This window comes from Anopheles coluzzii, chromosome 2 (assembly GCF_943734685.1).
Source record: "Anopheles coluzzii chromosome 2, AcolN3, whole genome shotgun sequence".
Classification (NCBI taxonomy): Eukaryota; Metazoa; Arthropoda; class Insecta; order Diptera; family Culicidae; genus Anopheles; species Anopheles coluzzii.
The window spans coordinates 123,039,718-123,058,855 of record NC_064670.1 but is presented as its reverse complement, the minus strand read 5'-3'; the positions used below and the strand labels follow the sequence as shown (position 1 = coordinate 123,058,855).

General features: G+C 49.1%; 4 protein-coding genes across 7 annotated transcripts in view; 1 reads left to right on the top strand and 3 right to left on the bottom strand.

Annotated features, from left to right (window-relative positions):
• Window positions 1-588: 588 nt before the first annotated feature.
• Window positions 589-2,603, bottom strand: LOC120952060 (protein mono-ADP-ribosyltransferase PARP16). The gene is made up of 3 exons (XM_040371168.2): window positions 2,197-2,603; window positions 1,519-2,032; window positions 589-1,457 (listed from the first exon to the last, which is right to left on the bottom strand). Exons 1-3 carry the CDS (start codon window positions 2,386-2,388, stop codon window positions 973-975), a joined length of 1,191 nt encoding a protein of 396 aa, XP_040227102.2. The 5' UTR covers window positions 2,389-2,603; the 3' UTR covers window positions 589-972.
• Window positions 2,604-4,770: 2,167 nt separating this feature from the next.
• LOC120950604 (proteasome inhibitor PI31 subunit) lies at window positions 4,771-5,982 on the top strand. The gene is made up of 3 exons (XM_040368780.2): window positions 4,771-5,043; window positions 5,120-5,655; window positions 5,722-5,982. Exons 1-3 carry the CDS (start codon window positions 4,900-4,902, stop codon window positions 5,852-5,854), a joined length of 813 nt encoding a protein of 270 aa, XP_040224714.2. The 5' UTR covers window positions 4,771-4,899; the 3' UTR covers window positions 5,855-5,982.
• A 43-nt stretch (window positions 5,983-6,025) lies between these two features.
• Window positions 6,026-10,325, bottom strand: LOC120950603 (E3 ubiquitin-protein ligase SHPRH). The gene is made up of 3 exons (XM_040368779.2): window positions 7,320-10,325; window positions 6,673-7,237; window positions 6,026-6,603 (listed from the first exon to the last, which is right to left on the bottom strand). The coding sequence occupies exons 1-3, from the start codon at window positions 10,144-10,146 to the stop codon at window positions 6,033-6,035; spliced, it is 3,963 nt and encodes a 1,320-aa protein (XP_040224713.2). The 5' UTR covers window positions 10,147-10,325; the 3' UTR covers window positions 6,026-6,032.
• A 417-nt stretch (window positions 10,326-10,742) lies between these two features.
• Window positions 10,743-19,138, bottom strand: part of LOC120949353 (uncharacterized) — a 140,902-nt gene continuing 132,506 nt past the window's right edge. For 3 of the 4 annotated variants that reach the window (XM_049605126.1, XM_040366613.2, XM_040366615.2), the window contains 6 exons: window positions 18,525-18,692; window positions 18,239-18,437; window positions 14,708-15,006; window positions 14,545-14,629; window positions 14,184-14,471; window positions 10,743-13,867 (listed from right to left, as the gene is read on the bottom strand). In XM_049605126.1, coding sequence (XP_049461083.1) covers window positions 13,758-13,867; window positions 14,184-14,471; window positions 14,545-14,629; window positions 14,708-15,006; window positions 18,239-18,437; window positions 18,525-18,692 — 1,149 coding nt within the window. In that variant the 3' untranslated portion in view covers window positions 10,743-13,757. The remainder of the gene's footprint in view (window positions 13,868-14,183; window positions 14,472-14,544; window positions 14,630-14,707; window positions 15,007-18,238; window positions 18,438-18,524; window positions 18,693-19,138) is intronic. The other variant, XM_049605127.1, reaches the window with a different exon arrangement.

Sequence of the window (19,138 nt, the reverse complement as noted above, 5' to 3'; positions counted from 1 at the left end):
TTTTCATCAACAGATTTCAACACAGCTCTTTCGTAGCGCAGCGCTAAACATGCGCAGCAACAGCCCGTGACGTCATTTCCAGACGCAATGCATTTGAATGTGTGAGGGAAGGTCAGATTGTGCCGTGCTGAAAGTGTGTACTTTAGCTGCTGCTAGTGTAACAATTAAAGCAAATCTTATAGGAAATGTTTTTCACACGGGGTGCCTTTCGGCAATTGTTGGTTGGGTTGTTCCCACGCAGCGGCTGCGAAGCGGTTAGCGATTTGCGCGAGAAGGAAAAAGCTCGGTTGAAGCTTTTTCAGGTGTGCGGCGGAAAATGGTAACAGGTAAAAGTAAAAGCGACGGAGAATGTTTGTTCAAGTGGAAAAAATGAGGTAAATTTAATCTTACTGTTTTTTTTCGGGCCAAGGTGTTTCTGTATCGGTTAGTAAAATAAATTCATTACTAAATCGCAATTTTCTCCCAAGCGAGAACTCATCACACAAAGGACGATGGAAAGAGCTTTTCCTTTCCAACACTGATGTTGAAGGCATTTAAATTATTATAATTATCTCTTTGCACGATACGTAGCTAATAGACTCATCCAGATTACTCGTATTATGTAGAGCTTTTTTATTCGCATTTTTAAAAACTAGCTTTTCTCCCAAAAAACCCCAATCGTCCCACAAAAAGTCTCCCACGCCTTTACATAGACGGAAATCTATACGCTTTTTATCACCTAATTTACTTTAAATTCACACACTCTACGTGAAATACATCCCCTGCTGGATAAGAAAGTAAGGAAACTAACACAGATAGGAAACAAGACGGTCCCCGAACGCTACGTGCCATCGAACACGCCACGCCACAGCACACAATATTACCCATTTTTGGCGGTGGTCGTTGGCGGTGGCAGCGCATTTGCAGGGCACTTCTTGTAGAAAGGCAACACACACACACACACTGGCTGGGTTTAGTGCACACGCTGTTGTACTAGTCCTTCCCGCGATACCCAAGCACCGCATTGTAGACATGGTTGAGCTTCTGCAGGAGCATCTCCTTCACGAAGTGCGCATTGCGGCTGTTGATGAAGCCAACGATCAGAAGCAGCCCCACGTACCCGCCGATCAGCACGAACCCCTTATTGTTGGCAATCCACTGGATGAAGCGGCTCGGTGGGTGACGCATCTGGTACGACGGTGGTCTGACCGGCAGGGCGTACAGTGGATCGACGGTCGATCCGTGCGGTCCGGCGGATGTGGCAGTGTTGTTGTTATTGTTGTTGGTTTCTTTGGTGGTTCCGTACAGAAGCAGATAGCGCACCTGCACCAGTTCGTTGTTTTTCACTAAAATGTAACGCTCCGGGAAGCTTCCATTGCCGGTGAACGATGTGCTCATGATTGCGGATGGTCCATCGGAGGAGGGTGTGGCGTGCGCTGTCGTTCCTTCACCCGTTCCCGGCAACTGTTGTGTTTCTTCTAAAAGAGGCAATACACGTTAATAATTGCATAAAACAACATCAACCATCTCAAACCATACCTTGACTCTTCACGTAATTTGGATTGTCCACGTACTCGCACAGCGCAATGCAGGCCAGATGTGTGCCGAGCGTCGACCTCGACCAGCCCGACCCGTTTGGCGAGAACATCTGGCTCACCTGCAGTTCCGCCGACAGATAGATGCCCTCCCCGAACAACGACACCTTGTTCAGGTGCTGCTGCAGCCCGTAGTGCAGGATGGAGTGGAAGTTAAACAGCCGACTGCCGTGAAATGCGTGTCGTGTGCGGAACTCGGTCGCATGGTCCTGGAACGCCCGTTCGCTCGAGTTGGTTTCACGGTACACCACCTCGAAGATGTGGCTCGGTTGAGCGTATTTGGCGTAGCACGGACATTTGGCGAGCACCTCATCGTGCTGGGCTTTCGGGACGGTTCGCAGCGCCGGACGAGCCTGTCGACAGAGGATCCAGTGCAACAGTCCCACCGTCTGCTCGTCGAGCGCGGCAAGCCCTGCCGGAAGATCGGCAACCGGTGGAATCGTCTCCAGTACCCGACACTGACGTGGTGTTTGCGGAGTGGTGAAAGGGAAAGAGTTTGGTATAAGATAACGTTGCTGGGATTACGTGTAGTGTACTGTGGATAGGTCGTGAATACGCACACAAACACACAGCTACACATTGAGCGCCGCCAACTGTGATGATTTTTTTGGCCGAGACTTACCAACTGGTCGATGCTTTTCTCATTGTTGGTGATGAAATCCGGCGGAAAGGGCTGTAGGCAGGAATCGTACCGGAACGATTTGGCCGCGGAAATGAACAGCGACAGCCGCAGATCGGTCGCTGCCGGGTCGTGGATGATCGTTTTCAGCACCAGCAACCGTTTGGCTTCGAGGGACAATGGAGCCGGTTCCATCTCGATGCGGGGTATGGTGTTTTGTGTATTTCACCACACCAAAACGGGCAGACTAAATGCGGACGGAGCGGAAAATGCACTGATTCGTTCGTTCAGCAAACATAGAACACGTACGGGCAATCTAAACAACCACGAAATGCTACGAGGTGCATCAGGAGGGCGAAGGTACGGCGTATTCGATATTTGATAACAGTTGTGTGAAATATAAACAGCCAGGCAGGCAGAGTGACCAGAATTACCGATTTATCTGTATTCCTACCTGTATTTTCAGAACGACACTTCAGAAAGGCCTCATTCGTGTGACCGCTATGGATCCAATCTGATGCATCTTGTTTGAATAAAAAAGGATGTATTTTCTCGTGCAGATTAGCACTCCCTTCTCCCCTCCGCATAACACTTCAAATATACCGAAAAATACCGATACAAAATGAAACTCCTACCGAATACTACCGATAAAATATTGACGTTCCTACTGAAAACCGCAAACAAAACTGGCCACACTGTTTTTGACATTCGAATATCGCTGCATCTCGCTAATTTTCTCTACCCGTCCTTTACTCGCCTACAGTGCTCGCATCGAAGTGAGCCCCCCTTCCTGGCTTCCTCTGATCCAAGGACCGTAAAGATATCAGGTCAAGTTATAAGCCCGTTTTGACAGCTAGGTGGAAGAAGAATCGACGAAGAAAACTGACAGTTAGTTTTCCGCTTTTGACGAACGCTTCAAGTTCTCGAAGAAAAATTTCCATTTTAAATCACGGACTGTGTTCTAATAAACTAAAATATTCACCCAAATTGATCTCCACCAAATATTGACCATGCAAAACGTAAACAATCCATCAATACATATACAAGCGGAAAACCATCTGTCAAAATCGGAGCCCAGGGGGGGGGATCGCCAAAAGCGCTATAACTACACCTCATTATACATTCCACCTTGCTCTGATCAAACAACTAGTGGTGGGAGCTCGGAATCGGACCTACCCGATTCCGATTCCATGTTCGGAATCAATTCCGGAACCAATTCCGGAATCAATTTCGATTCCGGACCTACTATCTGGAATCAATTCCGGAAAAATGCGGAGCTAGCCAGAATCGTTTCCCACAAAAACTTGCTTGTGTGAGATTGTGTGTGTGAGTTATATTTTGCCATGCGTGTATGCGTGTATGCGTGAAAACGCTGTGCTTTAAATTTTGCTCACAGTCCAAACGCACTCCGATAACGCCAGTAGAAATTTAAAAGCAGTGATAATAATAAATTCCGTGCAAAAACGATAGCTTTAAGTTGCGACAGAAAGTCCGCAAAGGTGTTCAGCGCAAAAAAACGCCTTTTGTTGAAATACTGCGAGGAGTTGGAGGAAGAACGCGTCGCTCAAATGTAAGCACTTTGTCAGGAAAGACAACTGAATGCTGCTAAAACGAAACACTCTAGCATAGCCCTCGATGATGACGCAACTTCTACACGTTCACCATCATACTCTCGTTCCAACTGGAGGCATGTTTGTCTAGGCGGCAACAACATGTTGTTTGAAAATGTTGAATCAAACAAACGGAAATGTATTGCATTCTCAACGCTTAATTTATATGAAACGCAAATCATTTTCTTTACTTATTTTATATTTGTTTTGTCTTTATTTAATTACAGGTAAATGCTGCAAATCTCCGCGATAACCGTTTTCGTGCGCTGAATTTGGTTTGTATGTAAAATAGTGTATTTTTAGAATATTAAATTTGGCAATAAAGTTAAGAACGGGAGGTTCGGTTCAACCAAACCCCCCCCCACATCCAATCATGTATTCTATTGGGCGCCCACCAATTGACATTTTCGATCACGAATAATCGGGAATTCGAGCAAATTCCCTTAAACTGGAGCCTTAAACTTCCCTTAAACTGTACCTTAAACTGTAAGGGAATGCAGAAAAAGTCCTTTAAAATAAACTGTGATACGGCTTTTTCGTTACTTTCTTCTAGATTCGCTCGGAAATGATGTTTCCTATCGTTATTGTTGGCCATGTTCCCATTTTATACTTAAATAATGTCAATTTTTTATAAAATAACGTCACACAAAATCAGCCTTTGTTTTTCATCAAAAAAACCATAGCTATGAATCAAAAATGACCTCGACGGCATCGTCCATCGATAGAGGAACGTCTAATTTACGAACACACAAAATCTTGACGCTTTCAACACATTTGATCACACACAAATCCACAATTTTAAGCGTGTCGAGTACTAATCGAGCAGATATGGAAAATAATTTCGAGCAAATGTCACTTGGGCCGTTTCTCCACTCATTGCGCCAACAATTTAGCTATCAATTGCTCACCGGGAATTGCTTACCGGGAACGCCTCGTTTGACAGCTCACCAACGGCATATAAACAAAGCAGCTCTTTCTCTTGTCATTGTACAGACAGATTGTTCGGAGAATTCGCACTCCTCACTAGTCGGCTGTTCTGGGACGCGGAAAAGTGGAATTGATTTGAAATTATTGTGAAATTGCACCAAAAACCATCATGCCGCAATCGGATCTGTTCGGGCTGGAGATGCTGTGGAAGCTGGAGAGCGCCAACTTGGCGGATAAGGCCGACGCGATGATGCTGTTTGTGCACTGGTTCCTAGTTCGTAACGGATTCCGTAACGTTGGCGTTGGGGACGATGTGCGTATCCCTTCCGTGTAATGGCGGCTGGCGAGATCATTCCAGCGACGTTGTGACGTTTCAATCTCATCCACAGAAAACGCTCAACAACGCCGTCGACCAGAGCGAGTTGCTGCCGGAAGGATGGAACGGTAACAACAAATCGTACGCGCTGCGCTACATCATGAACAACGAGCTGTACATCCTGCATGGAACACTCTCGAACGATACGATGATTGTTAATTTGCTGCAAGCGCAGTCACTGCAGGTGTCGAATGCGGCCTTCAATCTGGACAAAACGATCACCTCGTTTAACGACAGCAACTTGACGAACGTGGTGGTCAGCATCGATGATCAGATCACCCGGCTGCAGACGGAGCTGATTAAACCGCTGTGCGATGGTGGATCGAAAAGCTCCAGCACGCAGACACTAATTTCTTCGTCGCCTAGTCCTGCCCAAGTAAATGTTGTGCCAGCGGGGGGCGGTCCCAGGCGTATTCAGGTGCTGCGTCCCAGCGGACTGCTGCTGCCATTCGGTGGTGGTGGTGTAGGTCGGGGCGATCTCAACCCGCTGGGAGGTGTTGTTGGCGGCGGTGGCGGCGGCGGTATGCTAATGGACCCAATGAACATGGGGTAAGTGCGGGAAAAGGGAGTTTCAAAGAACCGACCAAATACCGACGAGTTATTGCTATTTCGCAGGCCCGGCAGAGTGGATCCATTTCTGCCCGGAGCGCGCATCGATCCGATGGGCCCGTTTCCTCCCCGCGTGCAACGCCCCAACCCGAATCCGGACCATCTTCCCCCTCCCGGGTACGACGATATGTTTATGTAAGGGGACGAAGCGTTTGGCTATATTTCGTTTCCATTATTCCTTTTAAGTTTCGGTTACACACACACTGTGTGGAGTTTGTTAATCCTTAATTCGAATATAAAATAAAAATACGTTTCAACGTACCTAAATTGTATGTTTTTTGTTCATTTTGTGTGTCACAATACGAGCCTATCGTACGTTAGAGTGCGGGCAGCTCACTGCCGTCGTCTTGGTCCAGCCGAAATAGCTGCGCCAGCTGCTCTACGGTAACATCCTTCGACCACCATCGGCCGCTCCGATCGCCCTGAATCGTCTCGTGGATCGTCGTCTCGATCGTGTTCAGCATAATGAACCGATGCACAAACGTGGGCCGCGTCTGGCCGATACGATGCACGCGCCCGATTGCTTGCATCTCCTCCCCGGGGTTCAGTATCGGCTCGACCAGAAACACGTGCGTCGCCTCGGTTAGATTCAATCCCTTCGAACCAAAGCGCAGTGGCAGCAGCAGGCAGGTAATTCCCTTCTCCGGATCCTTAAAATCTGCCACACACTGATAGAATTTGGCCGACTTTTCGCGCAACGTGATATCGTTCGCGGCGAGCGCCACACCCACCTCGGTCAGTATCGGTTCCCAGTGGGAGAAGATGACGATCTTAACGGACGGATCCTCCGCTACAAGTTCCAGTGCCGTTTGCACAATTTTGGACACTTTGTTGGAAAAGTTGCCCCGGATCTTGTGCATTGGATCGATTGGCTGCACGTACTGGATGCTGTTTGGGTGAAAAGGAGGGAATTTTAGACCAACAATCGAACTCGGACATGGTTCGAAATTGCCTTACTCTTTCACGTGTTGCTCATGCCGGCAGATACCACACGTGGTCATGTTCCCGTGCGCTCGAGCTAGTTGGAAAATGCGCATCAAACAGATGCTACACAGATGATGGCCGCACTGCAGCACGGCATACCGGCCCTCCGGGATGCTGTGACAGATGGGACAAGGTTCGAGCTCCTTCCGCGAGCCAAGATGTTCGAGATACTTGCGCGTACCCTTCAGCCGTACGAAATCACGCTCTGCCTCCGCTTTGGTGAGCTGCAACTCCGCCAGCGTATCGGCCAGTTCACATTCCAATACTTGCAATGGGGACGGTTTTTTCTTCTTCTTCTCTATCTCGCGCCGTTCCGCTAGTGTGAGCAGCTGCAGGCGAGACTTGCACATGGTCAGCTCGTCGTACGCAGCGACGGTATAGTTGATCTCAACCCAATACTGTGAGTACTCCTTAAACTCGACCTTAGCGTGCTCGAGAAACGCAATGAACCGATCACTTTCGACGATCGTGTCTTGCGACACCATCCTGCTCCATACGGTACGGTCCTGTTCCAGTCGCTTTGCATACGCATGTATCACTGCAATGGGAGAATGGTAAAGCAATGTATTTAAAGAGGGAAATCGAAACCATTTCTAACACACGCACACACAGCCACTTACGCTTAAGTACTGATTCTTGTCGCGAAACCTGCCACAATCCGCCGGTGGCGACTTGGGTCTTTCGAATCTGGAACAGTGCCGATTCCAGCTCATTCAGCTTGTCCTTTACCTTGCACAGTAAGCAAACGGGTGGACCCGGTAAGCCCTTCGCTTCTTGGCGCTCCTTCTTGCGTACTCCGAACTCATCCTCCTCGAACAGAGCCGGATCGAGATGGCACGCGAACGCCGTCCGTACCAGCTCATCGATTCGAGCACGTGCCTCCTGCGACCAGTCCGTCCTGTCCGGTTGCAAATACTCCACAAAGAAGCCCAACGATTGGAAGCCCTTCACAAGGGAACTGCGCCGTTCGAGCAGCCCATCCAACCAGTTCACAAGCCACAGGTCAAGCGTTCGCCACGAATTGACGCCCGTGTTGCCGATCAAGCTTTGGTCGAGCAGTACGCGCGTTTGGATGGCCGAGTGGCGCTGGGGACTTTCCTCGAACAGGGCGAACAGATCGCGCCACCATTCTCCCTCGAGCTGTAACCGCTGGGAGCTATCATTGCCGTTGATCAATTCGTCCACCTTTTCCGTCGCCGGACGGAGTGTAGCCTCGATCGAACGCACCTTGTTGGCGTACTGCTCAATGTAGCGTCCTTCCAGCTTGGAGCGTCGCTCTTCGTACGCAGCGATCTGTTCCGCCGTAAGCTGCGAGCTGGGACTTAGTTTCTCCTCAAACCTACGTACCAGATCGAGCAGATTGTGCAGCGCATGGATCTGGAGCAGTGAGTCCACACTGATCGCACCCTGATAGTCGTCGGCGCACCGCAGACTCGCCTGGTACAGCCGGAATGCTTGATCGTAATGCTCCTGCAGGATCTCGACCGCCGCCATACCGTTTAGCGACGACACGACCGATCGCAGCTTGCCCTTGCACTCGTTAACGTTGGAGGCGATTAGATGCTCGTGCAGTTCGGCCGGCGTCAGCAGTCTCTTCCCTTGTAGTGCCGACTGACCCACGCCCAACACGGACGGGATGGTGCAATCCTGCCGCAGCTTGCGCAGCGGTTCCAGCAGTTGATTCAGCGTGGCGATGTTCATCTGTGCCATCCGCTCGTTGGCTCCGATGCGGCGCGCCTTCTCGTTGAATGCCTGCGCACAGGCGAGATGCTCGCAGCGGTAGAAGTAGTTCTGCAGGTCCGACATCTGGATGTGGTGGATGCGCTCGGTTTGCGGCGGAATGTCCAGCTGATCGAAGACGGAATGCTTGCACGTTCGCCACATGACGCGCGCCATCATCGTGAGCAGCGGTTCGGCATTGCCCTGCTGGAAGCGTTCCGCGTACGCTTTCCACGTGCGCCAGTAAGAGTACGGCTCGTAGTCCAGGAAGCTGACCAGCCCGTGCAGATTGTTGATCGTCTTTTCGATCGGCGTACCGGTCACGGCCCAGCGGTGCTTGGTCGGCAGTGCTTTGACCATCTTGGCCGCGTTGTTGTTCACGCTCTCGACCATTTGCGCTTCATCCAGGACAACGCGCCACCAGTGGATCATCGTGAGCGGGGTGGACGGTTTGAGGAAGCGCTGCTCGTGCCGGGAGCTACGAGCGTACTCCGGTACGCGATAGATTTCCGGACTGAGCACGGTGTAGTCTGTCAGCACGACGTCGTACGCAGCGAGATCCTGCGGGCTGATCCATTTGTCCGCTATGCCGTTGTAGATGAACACGCGAAAGTTCGGATCGGTCACGTGCTTGCGGATTTCGCTTTCCCACTGGTGCTTGATCGAGGCGGGCGATACGATGATGGTAGCACCGGATTTGACCATCGGTTGCGTACGCCAACACTCGGGACAGATGTACTGCTCGTTTGGCTGGGTAAAATGGTTCAAAACACACTTGCGATGCTGCAGCCGGCCGCACTTGCGGCAGGCGATTGTCTTCTTGGTCAGTGTGCTAGCGCACAAGCACCTTAGTTCACCTTCATTTTTCGTCGCCTTAAGTTTAACTTCGTTGGGATCTTGGGGCTCCTGGGGCTCCTGGGACGCCTTGGGCGAGTCTTGTTTCTTCGGGTTCAGCAGCATTAGGCCTAGGATTTCGACCGTTTTGCCCATACCCATCTCATCGGCCAGTATACCACCGGCGGGTATTTTTGGGTTCGGTTTCTTATCGCTTATCGTACAGTCGTACAGATCCATGTAGAAGCTCACCTCTGGCTGGGCACGGCAACGAAGCAGAACGTACTGGCCGGGCAATCGATCGACGACGGTTTCCCGCTTTAGCAACCAACGGATCGCTTGCTCTTGGTACAATCGCAGTTCAGGGCGCAACAGTGGAATTACCAATTCTTTCGAGCTTTTAGCACCCGGTTGCGTTCGGTGGCGCAATCGTAATCGATTGTAAAACTTTTGTATGGAGAGCGGTTCGTTGCTGTCTTCCTCCGGTGAGGTTGGTAGTTTCTGCGCCAGCTCCTCCTCTATGAACGATTGACGGTCGATTTCTTCGAACAAAAGCTCAACCATGCGCTGCCTGTGCCGGATGCAGCCATCGTCGGTGGGCTCATCCCGCCGTGGCATTCGCAGGCTAATGGAGAGAGTCCAACCGTCTGGCTCGTTTCTCTCTATCAGCTGGTACTCCGGAATGCGTTCGACATCGCGTAGGATTGGTTTCACTTTCAATTGCGGGTCTAGCTGTGTGTACTTCTTGCCTTTGTACGTAAATGTTGGTCCCGCCGGTGGGATGCTGGATGTTGATGGTTCATCACTATCGGCGGTGTTGGAGCTATCGGAGATTACACGATTGTTTCCCGACTTCTTCTTTGAAACAGCAATGTCCAACAAGCTGTAGCTCATTTCGTTCGGTTCTTGTGTGGATTTCACACCAAAATGCTGCTGTTGATTTTTTCTGTATTCATTTCCAACCGCGGGAAGCCGACAACAGTTTTGTTTACTGACAAGCCCGTTGTAAACGTCACATTTCCAGGTACGGCAATGGGCGGCAGAGTGTAGACGCCATGTTGGATTCGGTTCGAGCAGTGGCTGCTCGAAAATTCAAATTTCAGTTAGTTTATAGCAACGCTCAAATATTCGATCGTTATCTTACAACAAATAATGAAAAAGGAATTAGAGCCATTTTTCGTCGAAATTGCAATACGTTTACCCGTTGATACATCTGATCTTTTTAAATAGAAATATAGCCGACTGCTAAAACAGATTCATTCCTGTTAAAATGACATGTTGTGGCATCAAGGATGGAAAACAGTAAGGAGTTCTCTCTCTTGTGAGGTTTAGTATTCCGATAGGCTCTATGTCGCATAGTTAAACAGGAGAGGAGCAGATCGATCATACAGTAGAACCCCTCCGATTCACTGATAGAACGTAAGTGGGTAAATAAACGGTGTAATAGATCACTTTTAGTTACATACACAACAGAAAAACAACACAAACTCTATCGATTATAAGAATAGTATTTTATTTCAAAAATCCAGAATATTTAGACAGGACAAGAGAAGGAGCAAAAGATGGAATAGGAAAAATAACTAATATTTGCTTAGCTCATGCTTATGGACCTCCTTTCCCAAAACGGCTTTCCTTTCGCGTGCTCGTATAGCTCGATCAAACCCCTCGGATGCTGCCCTAAAGATTACTACACGTAGCGTGCTAATAAGCAGTGAGCTGTCTAAGCATCGGAGTCGCGGCTTCCGGTCCACTATTTCGCTTGTCCCATGTTGACAATTATGGGGTTTGGGTTTTTAAAATATCTTCGAATACAATCATCGTTGTTACATCTACTGCTGCTACTACTACTAGCAACGCGCGTTCCCCATAAGTAGTCCTCTTAGTGGGCCCCGATTGCCTTCGAGAGTGTGCTGGGGAATGGGGCGCTACCTTCCTTTGTTGTCGCTTCTATCGAACGTGTTTTTTTTTTTGCTTAACCGAGCCCTTTCACCAGGTGTATTTTTTGCGTGTGTATGTGTTCATTTCTAACGTGTATTCGCTTATCGGATTAAAAAAAACAGGATTAGACTTCTCTTCCAGTTCCAGTACGAGAGCGGTAAAGATATGCGCGTATGAATACACCTTGCTACGTTCTATATTAGGTTCCTCTTAGCCCAACGGGGACGGGGATCAAGCCCTTTCAATGCCACACTTCGGTGCGGTGTGATCGTGTTTAATGTTTTGCTTCAAAGTGCACGAGGACGATCATTCTCTCATTCGCTTCGCTCTCGTGGGTCACCACTTTACTGCTGCTGCATATAGTATCAATCTATCAATATTACGCTAATCACTTCCTATAAGTAAAGGTTAGGTTGTCGAGCGGAAGGTGATACCGTACCGCCCTTCGGACGCGTGCTGCGGTGTCTCCTTCCACTCCGGTTTAAGGATTCATCTCTAAGTTTATCGCTCGCCCGTGTACGTTTCCACTAGTAGACAATGTACAATAAGTGCTGGATTGCCGTTGTTTATAGCCATTGCAGTGGTGCTTCCTATATGATGCTCTCTAGGCTCACTAGCTTGCAACTAGCTGCCCGTTGATAAAGACGAGCTGCCGTCGGGCACGTCGTCACGACGTGGAAACATTTTAAACAACTTCCTCCTACTACTTTCCCGTTTCTCACCGCCAGGGGGCGGTTTGGGGGCCACTATATGGGTCAGAATCGTACGTTAAAAGAGCGCGGTCGCGTATTTGAGTATTATATCATCATTTGTTGGCGTGCGTGAGTTAGTGTACATCAAATTAAACGAACTTCTCTTACAATCTTGCCGCATATCCATCCGCTTGCAATGTCGAATGGAGACTTACTTGCCACTTACTTATTTCTATAATTATTGCGCATACGTGTTTGACTTGCGGCGTAGTGGATTCACTTTCAGCGCGCATTCAGTAGATGATAGCAAAGCGGGAAGGGGTGGGGGGTTGGGGAGGAAGAAAGTTTAAAATGAGTGGCCAATCAGTGGCTCAAAGAACCAGCATGCCAGCTTGTGGGACTGTGACAGTGCCGTGGACTGTATCTGTGTTTGGAAACGTTAAAACTTATACACCGAAAGTAGCTTGAATTACACACTAGCGCTTGTGGGAGCGAAAATACCTAAAGAGGGGGCCTAAATGTTTTACCTCCGTACGAATAGATGTGCTCGACACATCAAGTCAAGAATAATCGTTTAATTTTCCCTTTTTCAAATGTCTCATATTTACAGGAAGATTTAGAAGACAACAGTAGTAGTACGTACGTACGCTTAAGACAAGGAGTACCTGCTATGACTGAAAACTATTCCTAGAGTGCCGACAAGCCTATAACACGCGATCGCGATTGTCGGCCGTTTATTTCCATGCCTCTTTCATTCCCCCCCTTGGTGTGGACAGTACGAGAGTCAGTATAAACTATGAGCTTGGTGTAGGGGTTGAGATGCGATTCGGTTGAGATACTATTGCTGGCAGTGTTTGGTAAGAACCGGGCGATCCTTAGTTCTGAGGTGAATGTATTCTAGTAGAGTGATCAGTCAATGTGAGCAACAACTGAACGATCAGTCGATAGGGATAGTCTCTCTTAGTGTGGAAATGATGATGACAGCTGTCAGATTCATTTGGCAGCATTTAGTAGCTTTTACTCGGCAGTAATAGTAATGATCAGCACAGGTGTCCGTCCTGTTCGATCGCACTCAGTTCTCCTCTTTCATAACTTTTACGTTAATTTTCCACCGATTCACACAGGATTTCAGATTACAGTGGGGTGGGAATTAAGAAAGAGCATCGAAATAGAGCTTATTCCCGTCGGCTTGTGGTTGTGGAGCAGCAGTAGAAGCGAATCTCGGTACAACATCACTTCCCCAGTGCAGATTTCGCATATTCCATCAGTATTGCTTTCGTAGCGTTCGCTCTGCGCTGGGCTGGAGAGGAGGTTCAATCAAATCGGGGAAGAGGGTTACGCGATGCATTATGTACAAATTTGCCTAATTGCTAGACACCGTAGCGAGACATGCGGGAAGGGTTGGGAAGGTGGTGTTGTGCACCCGACCGTACCGTTCACCCTATGAGCCCCGTTCGTCCCCAAAACGGATTACTAAATACTCATAATAATATTAATAATAATCTAGAATATTAGTTAAAAGAAGTGAAACCAGGCAGTACTCCGAATGTGGGGTTTGCCACAGCCACACCCAAACCAGCACGCTGTTCAGTGCTTCTCTCCGCTTTCTCTCCGCTGTCTGTCGCTTGTTCGGTTGTTGATTGTGTGCTGTCCCTTTTGCGAAGTAATGCGATGGGTACGAGAGAGAGAGAGATTAGAACACGAGTGTCGGGGGTTGTCGCGTTGTTGCTCCGGTTGGGGCCTATCTCCTCAACAAACTCGCACTCCGGATCTCCCTGCTGCAAATTTCCTTAAGCCTGTACTATAAAAGAGAGTATGGGGGGCGGGTACGGATTGGCTTTGGCCCCGGCCACGACCGCTCTCTCTCTCACACTTTTAGTCCCATTCGCCGATGTACATGGCCCTCGGTGCCGGTATGTAGCCGCGTGTTGGCAGCGGTACACGGCCGTACATGTGACTATAGGGTGACTCGACCACGTCCGTATCTGTGAAGATTGGGGTAGTAGTATGCAAGGTCAGTTCTCAGTGCTATTTCCGGCTGTGCTTTTCCGCACGGTTAGGGAAGCGAGAAGCAGCGAAGTGGATGGCGCATTGAAGTAGGGTTAGTTGGTGAACGATTTCGTTCAAACTTTCGAGATGATTATGTATGATCAGTATGCCGAAAGTGAGTGACAGGATGCACTAAGACAGGTGTACTATAGATGTAAGATCAGTGCATGCATAAACGTGTGAGGATGTTAGTGATGCGAATGGGTTGTTAGCAAAAGGCGGCGCGGCAGCAGTGACGCAATTTCTCCTTACCGATTCCACTCTCGTAGCTTCGGGCGTGCCACATCAGCTGCTGATGGTGCTGGTGGGCGGCCATCAGGTTGTGATGGGGATGCATCTGGTGCAGCTGGTGCAGTGACTGCAGCGAGGCCGGATGCTGCATATGTGCGATCGACAGCCGCTTCGAGGCGACCGTTTCCTTGCTGCCACCGACACCGACGGCCGCATTCGGTCCGTTGTTGTTGTTCTCCTTCGACGATTTGGACGACGATTTGACAAAGTTTGGCACTCGAGCCCGCAGTCCGCAGTAGTACGGATCATCTAAAAGAGTAACATTCGTAAGTGAGGGATAGTAGAGCGTTAATTTCCCCAAAAAAGGGTGGCCGTTACTTACCATACTTCTTGTTGTCTTTGCCCTTGTCTGATTTGCCTCGCGGAAGCTTGACGCGATTCTCATCCTCGATGTCATCATAATCCGGCTAAAACAAAGTGCAAAGGAGCAAAACGGTTAATAAAACTCCGTCTTGTGTCGTTCCGGGGGCTGTCGCGTCACTTACCTTGCCAATTTCATGCGTTGCGTACAGATTGTCACGTGGAGGTAGTTTCGGCGGTTTCTCGCTGCGCCGCTGGCCGCCCATCGGTTGCGCCGGCTGCATCAGATGCTCCCGGCTCGCCGCAACCAGGCCGGACCCGCTGGCCCCGAAACCGGAGCTACCGGAGCTGCCGCCACCGTTGCCGGCCACACTGTACGGATCTTCGTCCGGGATCGGAATTCTTGGACGGTTCTTAATGTCAACCGGACGTTGGACTGCACCGTAGATCGAGGTGGGTAGTCGGGCGGGAGGAAGGAAAAAGGCTACAAGATTAATTGTGTTGATTACGATTAAACAATTAAACAATTACTAAAACGGACATCTGGAAGCGGCTTGTGCACGGGTGTGACGCTGTCAATGTCCAGTACTGGATGGGGTTAGGAAGGTGTGTTAGTGTACTGGGTAGAGTTTGGTGACTGATTGACTGACTGCAAGCAATATCAAACGTTGAACTAAACATTTTTGGCATTATTTCTGTACTTCATCTTGAAGTAAGTTTGAATCTTTTTTGGTAAGTTGTTTGCGCGATCTTTTGCCTTCTCCCCTTCAAGCAAACGCACTCAAAGACAAATACCAACGCGCACCACACATGACAAGGCATTTTAATTTCCCTCTGTACCCCCCTGGTATCATGCCGGAATGCAAACATTTTGATTTTGAACGTCTTCGTTCGAGGAAAGGGACGGGAAGAAGGTTCCACGTTGGAAGTGTATGTCCATCCCATCACCGTCTGGCCGCAGAAAGTGTGCGAAGCGAAGCGAAGAGGAGCAAGCAACCGCTTATGGAGTCGTACTGTCCATAATGGTTGATAGAATTTTAATTTCACTCTACGCATTCGGACCAGAAGTTTGTCAAACAGTTGCTTCCGTGGACGGTAGAAGTGGAGCTGCTGGTTGTTGGTTCAATTTAGAGACTGCAGTTCATAAAATGGACATAGCCACCTCCCCAAAAAGCAGCGAAAACACAGCAAACATGCACTAGAAACTTCCCTCAAAAAGAGTCTTTCTTTCAACAACATTTCAGCACGACCCCCGAAGGGGGGATGGCACTTTGGACAAACAATTGGATAAAGCGTGATTTATTTGTCCTACAGTGGCCACCCAGTGGAAAGAGAGGGAGGGTGAAAGAGTCCAAGAATTCTTCACCGTTTGACATTCCATTTGTGAAACATCGATCGATGCTTGGGCTGGCCGGAGTGCCTTCCGGTACACACGGGAGCATTCAGGAGCAGCCGGGCTGGTGTGAGCTGGTGGTGGTAGGTATTTTGTGTTTGTTCACCCCGAACGGGCTAAACGTGACGATAATTCATAATGCGATTCTCTCTTGCTCTTGCCGCATGCGACGTGTGTGACACGGATTGCGGGTTTAATGTTCTTGCTGTGTTCTGAAGCTCCAGTGAGCAGCACTGCCCAGAAGTCCATAAGTTCGCTCCAGCGTGTCGTGAACGACCCAAAGGGTGGAGGGGTTGGAACGTGTGTCTATTGTTCTAGTGACAAAATATGAGTTGCTCCATTAAGCCTGCCTGGTGCTGCCCGGCGAACGTGTGTTCTAACGGGTCTTGAACGAAAACAGCCCTGCAAAGACCGGTAATGGTGAACCTAGTTCTCAATGATTCAACATTCTTTTCCGTTATCAGCGCCGGTGCCGGTGTTGAGGATCTGAGGATCGCGCGAGGCAGAGATTAAACCGAACCGATTGAAAGAATCGTTCGAAGGAGCACACAACACGGCTATAATCCCCCTTTTTTCTGTTCTGTGTCTTCTGTTTGGCCCTCAGAATGCCCCCAAAGTCGGGGTGCTGCTTCGGGGTGTCGGATGCCACAAGAAGAAGTGTTCCACATGACCTAGTGTTGGTGGGTAGGGCAGCAGAATCACGAAATAAAAGCAGCAGCAGCAGCAACCACGACACGATGACAACAATTGTCCGATCGATCGGTAGAACATGTCGAAAATTAATTGTGTCTTGTGTGCCCTGGTAGAGGAGGTTCCTGTTTGTACGGCAGCTGCTAGAACCGCTAGAATGTCTAGTTCCAACAACGTCCCGTGTAAGTGCGAAAAACCTGGTGTTTCCAGTGTAGGCTCCCCAACCTCAAAACAAATGACAACGCGATCGTTAACGAGACGCGTTTGTTTCGTTTACAGTTACTTCTTGTGCTTCGGTGTGTGTGATTCCGAGTTTGTTGGCGTTAGATAACACGCTAGACGACGACTGCAGCATTATGCTTTATTTTCATATCGTTAGGGTATTGCGAATATCAGATCAGATACGACTCATAGACTCGCAAGCACCACCGATGATCATGATGCAGATATTGCCAGCAGTAAGGTTAAGGACCGCTTGTACGCCACCGCAGCAAGCATTGAATGGATTATCCTGCTCTCTTCCTGTCCCATCTGACCTTCAAACAAAGTGCATTCACAAACGACCACCTGCCACATCCGGGCGGCGCCCTTTTGCAGGCGACATCCTCCCCAAAACAAGCACATAATGGTGCACTCACGCACAAAAACGGGGAGTACACCGAACAAATTTCACTGCTTTTATCGTACACCACTTTCCATGAACGCATTTGCATGAAATATGCAAACGCCTGGAATGGATTGTTTTGTACTTCTATTTTTTATTTGCAATCGTCGACTCGTCGGCCTCAAATCCGGAAAGGAAAAGGCTTTGCAAAATGCGGCGTATTATTTATGGACATACGCCGCAGCATACACTTTCAATTGCCTGTCGGCTATCACAACTGGACCACACAGACACACAATGGGACAAATAACTAACGCCAGAATATATTGTGTCCCTTTGCGCGCGTGTTCGGGGCGTGCTAATTTCCATAAAAATTAAGCAAAATTCCTTCGACGACACAAGCGCCTCCGGGGAGGGGAGGCGGCATTCGGGAATGCCGCGGCTCCAAAAGGCCAAAGACTTTGGGGTCGGTGTTTCTCAGAGCTGTTGCGAAACTGCAGCGCAGCCCCATTCACCTGACAAAACGGCTGTCTATTCTTGGTTGTGGCGGTTCGATGCATACAAACTAAAAAACATTCTCTTCTTGTTTGAAAATTCTGCAAACTTTTCGCAACTTCGGTTGGCATTTGTGCGACTAGGAATGGGCCTTATCGGTCATCGGGGAAAAAAAGGTTCTTTGAAAGGGAAATATGCAGCAGGGTAGTTAACCAGGGATCGGCCCATTCCTTGCTTTGAACAATGATGGCTGTTTGATGTTGAAAGTGTTTTCCTCCCAACTCCCATCGCTTCATTGCCGAAGGGGTTTCATGCCATTCCAATTTTGTGAAATGAGCGCCACAAAACAATTCTTATGCTCGCTCCTTGCCTGGTGATGTTCTTCGAAAGCTAACACACACACCTCCCGCGAGAGGTGCCTCAAATGTCAAATCAAACAGTCATAATTTCGTCAATCATTATTGTGCTGTATTGGATGATAGTGTGTGTGTTTGTGTTTGTGTTTGTTGGTGCGAAAGCGGGTAGGTGACTTACCGGGAGGTAGTTTACTCTTCAGCATATCCATTGCAACCACATTGATGATCAGTACCCACATCGGGCAATCGAGGATGTCGTTCTCCGACTTGACGAACGCGATCGCCGACAGGCACTGCGTCTCGAGCCGTCTGCGATCCGGATAGGCACGGCGCAGCTCACGGTTCACGTTCGACTGGAACTTCTTCATGTCGAACAGCTGCAACAGGGGAAGGAAAAAGACGTGTAAAACAGGTCAGTAGGGAAATCCTTTCTCTATAAGACTGCTGCTTCCCCTGCACTTTACCTTTACAATCTTTTCACTCTCGATAGCTTGGCCGGGCAGCTTCAGAATGTCCGCCCCGATGGCCGTCTCCTCGTTCGGCTGGTTGGCCGTGCTCTTCACGTACACGTTGCTCTTTGAGTAGCGTCTGATGAGAATGTTGCCCGCGTCGTCCATCTTGATCTTGACGCCCTGCAAAAACGTGCGTGCAAAGGAAATAATGTGTCAGAACCCGGATCTCAGAGATTTGCCAGAGAAGTTGTGCACATCTGGTAGAGCGAACAACGAACGAAACTGGGGGGGAGGACATTATAATTGATCGTTGAAAGTAAATTGCACTTGAAATCATTCCCCTTTGGGGTGGAATAGAACGAACACAGCGTCGTCGTCGTCGTCGTCGTCGTACATCTGCATCTTGAGATGACGGTAATGGCAGAACCTGACGCGATGTCCCAGTGTCATTGATCAGCATACGGGGCTCTCCACACACCTCAACACACCGCTCCTTGCCGTGGCAGGAATGCATTACTCCAATTATACGCCACTATGCCGGCAGAGTGCGGCAGGTTTCCTTCTACGGTCGACGGCGGCATTTTTGCGTGCTCCAAAGGGATAAGGCGTCAAATTACTTGAACCAG